At 45.1% G+C, this 9,039-nt stretch overlaps 1 protein-coding gene across 2 annotated transcripts in view; it reads right to left on the bottom strand.

Annotated features, from left to right (window-relative positions):
* LOC108797128 (dual specificity testis-specific protein kinase 2-like) overlaps positions 1–9,039 on the bottom strand; it is a 76,748-nt gene that overhangs the window by 31,875 nt on the left and 35,834 nt on the right. For both annotated transcript variants that reach the window (XM_018568701.1, XM_018568702.1), the window contains one exon: positions 7,395–7,594. In XM_018568701.1, the coding sequence (XP_018424203.1) occupies positions 7,395–7,594 (200 nt within the window). The remainder of the gene's footprint in view (positions 1–7,394; positions 7,595–9,039) is intronic.

Raw genomic sequence — 9,039 nt, 5'->3', positions numbered from 1 at the left:
GTGTCTCTCCTCATCTCCCCCCCTCCTCCCAATGTTAGTCTGTGTCTCTCCTCCTCCCCAACTCTACCACCGACAGTCAGTGTGTCATTACCACCTACTACTACTAAGCCCCCTCTCCCTTACCTTTACCTCCAGCAGCTGTGCTCCACTGCTGCTGGGTTAAAGGAACTCCGACAATGTAAAAATAAACCTTCCTGCGCGCACATGCTCATGAAGTTACCAAGTGCACAGGGGGGGCGCGACCTTAAAAACTACACTACACATTAAACAAAAAAATCTTGCTTGGAGCCCAGATCGCGACCCCCCCCTGTTCACTTGCGGGACCCCATATGGGGTCGCGACCCACACTTTAAGAAGCACTGGTATAGGGAATGTGAATGGGTGTCAATCATAAGAAGAGTGGTGTTATGTGCGTATCCTACCACTACACAATACTGCAATCCATAAATAAATAGAAACCCCAGACATATGATAAATCCCATAAAAATCAGGACAAATTAAATGTATGAATTAATTTCGTTAGCTACACTAATGATGTACACATTTTATTGCCAAATCTGTGAAAATTTGTTTTTTCCGCCATTTGTTTTTTTATTTTTTAATTAAAACAATAAGAATTTATATATGCATATGTCACATCAATTTAAAGTCCATTTTGCCCTTCAAAAAACTGTATATAATATGTGTAGATGTAATGCACGAGGAAGATGGAAATTATGGGTAAACAAACACACAGAAAAAATGGCATTATTGCTTCGGTCCCCAGGAACGAAAACATTTTCTGAAGCGGTGTCACTAAGGGGTTAAATATTTGTCAAAATATAAAAAGCAAGAGTGAATGAATCCTGTTTCAGCACGCTGGTGTTTCAGGAGTGAAGTGTAACCCTTGTTGCTGCTGAATCCCTCCCGAGGCCATTACCTGTCATAATTAATTTCTACAGGTAACACGCAACAGAGAACAAAAAACAAAAGGATCCCGTGCAGCCAGAAATCCTTAATTAAGATTACTCACACACCTAGATACAAAAACTGCAGAGTGTATCAGACCTTAAAGTGGGCCTGTCACCAACTTTACAGAATACATTCCTGACATGTCACAATACACAAACATTATCAATAAATGTTCCAGTTTTTTTTTCCCATTTACAAACTTTCCTTGCGCTCCAGTCAATAGCTTTGTCAATAGCTTTGCCTTAGCGGAGATGATGCTCCAATAGCTACTTCCCCGGCTTCTCTAGCCAGGGAATGGCAGCTGAGGAACAGAAAGTGATGCAATCAGCGTCACTTCCAGGTACATTCTGCGGGAAGGAGATTGGCAAAAAGATGTTCACCAGTCTCTCTCCCCTCTACCCGCCAACACTAGTGATGCAGGTCCAGGGCCCACAGGAGGGGCAGTGGAGTTTGGGAAGCAAGGTGTGGGTGCCTGAGGGTGCGCACTCTTTGCCAGCCCCTGACAGCGATCTGGGGGAAGCTCAGCCACTTGAATTGTTTCGAGTGTAAAGCTGACAGTCTACTTTATACTAAGGACTAGAGTCCCGGCGGCTACTGTTGCAGCCAGCAACATATGGCATTAAAAGGGTTAAAGCCGAAATCTGGGGGGGAAAAATATAGTCCAAATATAAGAGTCATGTATATTCTTACTAGAATCTTAGTTTGCTTTGTGCATTTCTTCCAGATCAAGCAGTAATCCAGTGTGCAGGAGCTTCCTGTATTAAAGACCAGTTACTGCTGCTCTCTCTCCTTGTGTAGGGTGATTGGTCTGCTCTCCGCCCCACCTGTAGTTTTCGGCAGGCAGCCTATCGTCGGCTGAGCCTGCTGGGTCCCTCCAACAGCTCTGCTATGGGCTATGCTCAGGCTATGTTCAGCACTGTGGTGATGTCACTTCTAGAACGTAATATCTGGGTTTGCAAAGGCATTTGATGCACACAAAGTGTATTTTTATCTATGTGGCTATTGAGGAATATATTTAAATGAACATAAGAAAAGGAGAGGTCACTGGGAAGAGAAGGATAGCATATAGGAGGCAGAAGTTAATAAAAGTGGTCATCGTCTCAGGCCCAGTGACCCATTCATTGCACAGCTATCACGTACCTGGTGGGGAGCCGAGTTGTGGGGAGGCCTCCTTTGCAGCACGAGTTCCACACCCCTGAATGTGGAGACAGGAGGTGGGGAAACTACGGGCAGCACCGGTGCCGGATGATGCAGGACACTGGGCCTGGGCAGGTCCTTGAGGCCCGTCTTCAGCGATGCAGGAAGCAGGTGCTGATGCGGCTGGAGCAGAGCGGAGTCGGGCAAGCCAGGGTCAGCAACAATCGGGCGGCAAGGTACAAAAGGAGAAGGCAAAGGAGAATCCAGGGACAAGCAGAAGTCGGAGGCAGGCGGCAATCAGGCAAGGTCAAGGAATCCGGTCGATGATAAGGCAACAGGCAAGATACAGGAATACACACTAAAGCTGAAAGACCACTCAGCAAAGATCCTGGGAGTTGGGCCAGCTTAAATAGGATTATTCCCAGACAGAGCAAGTCACTTCCTGTGCGCCATGCGCCGTTTGCGCATGCGCAGTAGCTGTTGTTCGCGCATGCGCAGTAGCTGCCGTTTGCGCATGCGCAGTAGCCGCTGCTTCCCGCAAACGTGGTGAACAGGCCTATGAGCATGCGCGGTCGTGACTCTGCCGTTAGGCATGGTCTTACAACAGCTATAACAAATACAAACAAACAGTTTATATTACACCACTGCCCCCATCCCATCCCATCCTAGCAATGAACACAATACTCGCCAGGTCTTTCACTACAAAGCAATTAATATTTGAACAGCAGTTGTGCTGGGCTGATTAACCCTTCACACACCAGAACAAAGCACCTTAACGTCAGGAAAAGAGGCTGGAAGGACACAGGAAAAGCCAATCTCCTGGAGAGCGGGTTCAGACAGTCTTTCCTCATTAACGGCGCTGTCCTTGAGCCGCTTTAGTCTTCTATGAAAGACCTGGTGACATTTTACCGTAAACAGATTAGCGCGCTGGAAATGGAAATTTCTCCAAAAGCCGTCTTGTAATTTTCACTTTGGGCGTTCCTTTGTTTTTCTTGGCATAATTATTATTAAATAGCAATAGATGTGGAAGGTTCCAGTGATCTTGAATGGAATTGCTTATTATCATTATTGTGTAACTCCAGGCTAAAAAAACACACCCATCATTCTTCAAAAGTAATGCAATGATGTTTTGTATTTTAGCCAGTGCAGTGACCGCAAATCTGAAGTTACAGAAAACTAAACGCGTTGATCAGGTCACTGACCATACCCACACACCCACCCCAAGCAGTGACTTCCCTGTAGTCTACACTGCTGTTAAAGAATACAGACTGGTCCAGGACCCACCCCCAGCCTGTAATTGGACAATGAGAGGGTCACTAAACATTATCTCTGATCTGCCCTCCTGTCGGCATGCTCACTGTGCCGCCCCAATAGGGGCATAGAATATGAGATGCATAGCCTCAGTTAATATTAGCATTGTTATATAGGTTAGAATTTATATAGTGTGATTTGCCTAACTATTTTCTCATAGCTAAATTCATGTGTTATCCTATGCTGCCATCTAGTGGCCTTTTGTTGTAACAAACATGTTTTCTGTAATTATCCTCATGTGACGACGTATTTTCCCCTAGTGTACGCCCCTTCCTTCTTCCTGTGTGCAGTACTTCCTGTGTCATGGCCACAGTTGAAAGCCACATGTAACAAGGACACACAGGTAATCTGCACAGTACGGAGGAAAGGCATCATTTTCTGACCGCACAATACTATCACCATTCATCTGCTGTTCCTGTTATCTGCTGTAACCCCTGATGTTAAAGAATAAACACCTCTTTTGAATGAATCGGTATTGACGAGTTCAGCTATCTGACGAGGATTGTCCGCAGTGAGTATGTCTGCTTATGCAGGCCAGGCATGGAGGTCTCAGCAAGGGATATATTTCGCTATCACAACGATCGGAGTCAGAATACTCACTGTGTTATAGTTATAGCACTAGTGCCCTGATTGGCTTCTTGCTCCTCCCTCTCTAGGTCTGCTGTGCATTACAAGATGCTAATTTTAAGATGGTGTCAAGAAGCCTATACCAGGATCGCTGTGCGAGCATCTGCACATGAGTCCGGTGTGGTCCACAGAATGAGGCCTGGCTGTGCGCCTTTGCGTAGATGCGTGCGTCTGCACGCGCTTTGAATCCTGCCGCCAGGCGGGCTATTTAGGCTTAGTGCTGAGTGATAGTCAGCTTCTTGTATACCGCGATCCATCCTATTCCTAGACTCCGCTTCTGCTCTGCACGTTCCTGACCTCAGCCCGTTTTCGACTATGATCCTGCCTGCTGATTTGGTACCTCGTGGGCTGCACGTTTATGACCTGGTTAACACCTGATTAGAGCTCTTCCTGCCCCCCTCCCTCTGGTGTGCATCTCCTGCGTTACGTTCGTCCAGAAGATCGTCACCGAGACCAGCAGTGAAGCCTTCTGGCACTTGTGCCTCCCAGAGTCCTGATACACCTGTTCCTCCATTCAGGGGTCTTAGGACCTGCCTCCCTCATCACTTCAAGCTTCTATAAAAAGGTGCATGACAGATTCAGATGCATGCTGGTTCTATGCAAAAGCATATGAAGGAATTCCCAACAAATACAGAAATGGAATAAACTGTGGGCTTTTTATCTGTCTGGAACTCAACTTTACACCTAGCAGACTGGTTGGTTTTTTCTTTAAAGGAGAACTATGACATGAGTGATTTCCACTCACCTCATAGTTCTAAGCCGACCTGTGACAATGAGACTGTCATTGTCTCAGTAGATCGGGAGGTGAGGGAAAACATACCAGGTTCCCTCCCCTCTCGATCCTGTCACGGCTCTCTGCCGTGACATGGGGAGGGGCTGGATTCCCCTCTCCCCGCTCATCTGCCAGCGCTGACTGGCGGAACGGACGGGGGAGGGGGCGGGTACAGCTGGCTCTGCCTCTAGATAGGCAGAGCCAGCTGTCACTCACGCAGCTGGGCGGATCCCGTCATCTAAGTCGGGATCCGCTCCAGGTGCGGCGTCTCAGTATACCGCGAGCTGTAGCTCGCGGTATACTGAGCTTAGGGTAATGGGAGGACGCTAGTTTGTGTCCTCCCGTTACCCTAAGGAGAACTATGGGGAAAAACACTGACCCCATAGTTCTCCTTTAAAGCTGAACTCCAGGAGTGATAATTTTTTTTGCAATCTTACATTGGTCTAGCTTGGCTCAATATAAGTATCCATATCCGGTATCCAGAGGGGCACCGGGGATGCTCAAAATCCCTGCAGTAGTCTGCACTATATACAGCACAGGTAAAATCGCTCACTCAGCACCATGCCATTCAGAGAACGCCTTGTATCTTTTTCAGTGAGGTTTCTATGATTGGAGAAGGTAGAGAGGAAGGGTGGATAACATTATGATCTCCACCTTGTCCAGTCAGAGAACTCCTTTATCCCTCCCTAAAGACTTATCTCTTCAGGGAAGCCTATCCCGCCTCAACCTAACCACTGAACTATCATCTTTATAAATCATGTATAACAACAACAACTGAAGTAAGTCTCTGAATGGCTGACTCTCTGTGTTCAGTGTACAGAGGGGAAGGCCTCACCCTGATGATCATGGGTATTACTATATGTAGTGCACACTACTACAGTGATCTTCAGGATCCCCGGCATCCTTCCAGATATCAGATATAGATACTTACATTGAGCCAAACTGGACCAATGTAGGCTTGAAAAAAAAAAAAAGATATTTCTTGGCGTTCAGCTTTAAACAAAGATTTTATTTACCATTAAGATAAATACGGTTTTTATTGATTTATAGATAGCCAGCTTTTACAAAATGGTGAGAGGTGTCTTTAAATTCTGGCACATGGCTATTTCTGAGAAGCAGATAAGGGAATTTATGAACTGGGCATTCAATTTTATAATGAATTTGTCATCTGTGCCGGTTTTCTACTGCATGGCATGGCATGGCATTGCACCTTTTATCATTACAAAGCTGTCCCTTAGCCCCAGGTATGTTACTTTCCCAAGGCTGAGAGCAGTAATTAAGAGAATATAGCCACAAGTCAGCTGTAGGCAGCAGAGTTTAAGTTTAATTTCTGGAGGTGAACTTCATAACTCAGGTGTCCCATCCCCTTTATTAATTTTGTAGCCCTTCTCTGAACTCTCTCAAGGTCGAGGACGTATTTCCTTAGAGTTGGTGATCACAACTGAACCACATATTCAAGGTAAGGCCGAACCAGTGATTTATAAAGTGGTAATATTACGTTTTCATCCCTTGCTAAAATCCCTCTTTCAATGCAGGATAGTATCTTGTTTGCTTTTCTGGCCGCTGCTTGGTATTGCATGCTATTACTGAATCTGTGATCTATGAGGACCCCAATGTCCGACTTCCCCAGTGGAGCACCCCCCAAGTAGTAGTTTGCATGCATGTTCTTTGCTTCCATGTACATAACCTTGCATTTTTCAATATTAAAATCTAGGGCTGGTAATGATTAAAATTTTCGTGTTCGATTAATCGAAAAAAAATTTAAAATCGATTTTGATTATAACGCACATACAGATCCAACTACATTGGCCTACACACATACAGCACAGCAATGAAGTAATAAAATGAACTAGGATCACACTGATCCAGCACGTTACGTCAAAGTCCGTGACATCACTGGATCGCCGACAGGACTCCCTGAAGCCGGCGGAGAGGTGAGTGTTTTCATTAGCGATCAAAATAATTTTAATCGATCAAAAAGTTTAACGATTAATCGAGAAATGAATCTTTAATTTCCACAGCCCTATTAAAATCGCATGTGCCATCTTGCAGCCCAGGCCTCAGTTTTATCTATGTCTTGTTGAAGTGAATTTATGTCTTGTTGAGAATTAACTTCCCTACACAGTTTAGTATCATCTGCAAACACAGAGATTGAACAATTTATTCCAATCTGGGTGTCTATGAACAAAGATCAGTCCCAGGACCGAATCCTGGGGCACCCCACTCACAACTTTTGCCGAATTAAAATATCAACCCTTTATTACTACACAAGAACATACAAGGCTAGTTAGCAGGCACCAGGACTTATGCGAGAGTCATCTGCTTAAAGTATTTTAGCTGACCCAAAGCCTGAAGATGGTACAGGTCAAGAGAAAGGAAAAATGAAATCATCATGAGGAGTACGTACTGCAATCTGAGAGTTAATAAATACCTGAACTTCAAAACTACAAAATAGCATACATGACTTTAACTGGAAAAACTATAAACAGTAAGTATGTTGTAAAAGACATAGAAGTCATAGACATAGAAGAGCAATCTGTTAAAGAGCAAGATCAAGTATTGGCTACATCCTATACTCTACGGTAAGTCCTCTTACTTTATAAACTCTGGAGAAAAATCCACTTCCTATAGCTTCAGCGCTGAAATTTTCCCAGAACTCCAGCTTCCTAACTGCCGTGCGAAGCTTCTGCCAGCGGTCCACCTGGTAGTAGGCATCTGAGCACTCGCCATAGTACGGGCCGGGGCTCGCCGGCTCAGGTGGGAAGAGAGTAGACTCATACATGGTAGGAACTGCCACTAGAAATAAATAAAAAAGGGGAAAGTTCTCATTAGAAATTATGAATAATGTGTTCAGTCAGCGCTAGTAGCATATATGAAAATGGGAATATACACAGGGGTAGCCAATATCAGCACTCCAGTAGCGATTAAACTACAAATACCATCATGCTTCTGCTTCTGGGATTCATGCTTGTGGCTGTTAGTCTTGCAATGCCTCATGGCAATTGTAGTTTTTCAACCACTAGAGTGCCAAGAATGCCTACCCCTGGTATACACTACATGGTCAAATGCTTTTGGGCACATGACTATCACACCTACATTAGCTTGTTCGAAATCCCATTCCTAAATCATGACCATTAATATGGATTTAGCCCCTCGTTTGCATCTAGAACAGCCTCCACTCTTGTGGGAAAGAATTCCTACAAGATTTTGGAGTGTGGTTGTGTCAATTTGTGTCCGCCTAGCCAGAAGAGTAGTTGTGAGGTCAGGTATTGGATGTTGGGTGAGAAGACCTGGCCTCAGTTGGAATTACAATTTTCTCAAAGGTGTTTAAAAGGGTTGAGGTCAGGGCTCTGTGCAGACCACTCGATTTCCTCCCCAACAAACAGGATTAGCAAATCAGGATTTTTGTAGAACTGGTCTGTTTTATATCTGAACTCCAGACACACACACATTTTCATTTAAATATATTCCTCAATAGCCACAAAGGATGGAAATCCACTTTGTGTGCAGTACCATGCCTTTTAAAACCTAGCAATGGCACCATTACTGTGCTACACAATGCCTGTGCAGAGATCAGAGCTGTGGAAGGGACCCAGCAGGCCCAGCCCATTACAAGCTGAGGGGGCAGATACAAGATCAGTCACCCTCCACAAGGAGAGAGAGCAGCAGTGACAGGTCATTATTATAAGAAGGTCCTGCACAGAGGTAAAAGTTTCTCACTGGGTCACTGCACAGATCTGGAAGAAATACACAAAGCTCATCAAGATTTAAATAAGTTTATAGGGCTGCAACAACTAATCGGCATAATCGATTATAATCGATTATTGAAAAAGTTGTCAACTTTTTCAATAATCGATTAATCGGCTTCCGATCAGTTAGCCCTGTTCACGGCTCCACACACGCTCTTCACGCCGCACCTCCTCCCCGCCTCACACTCACCGCCCACCCACATCCACGATCGGCACAGGGACGCGGGGAGATGTAGTAAGGAGGAGCAGGTGTGGGGGGATGACAGCCGCCGATAGACAGGTCCGATCTCAGAAGCAAGTTGCTGGAAGACTGCTTAGGTAAGCCTGCACTTCCCGCACATGGTGCTCTATAATGTATTTCTGGGATTTGTATTCCTCTATAGCTGATGGTACATTGTGCTGTATATTATACAGAGCAATGCACCATCAGCAATAATACATTATACAGTGGTGCAATGCCAAATACCACCAGCTATAGAGGACTACAAAACC

This window comes from Nanorana parkeri, unplaced genomic scaffold (assembly GCF_000935625.1).
Source record: "Nanorana parkeri isolate BGI_ZX_2015 unplaced genomic scaffold, ASM93562v1 scaffold1230, whole genome shotgun sequence".
NCBI classification, from domain to species: Eukaryota; Metazoa; Chordata; class Amphibia; order Anura; family Dicroglossidae; genus Nanorana; species Nanorana parkeri.
This window is presented reverse-complemented; position numbering and strand designations above follow the sequence as displayed.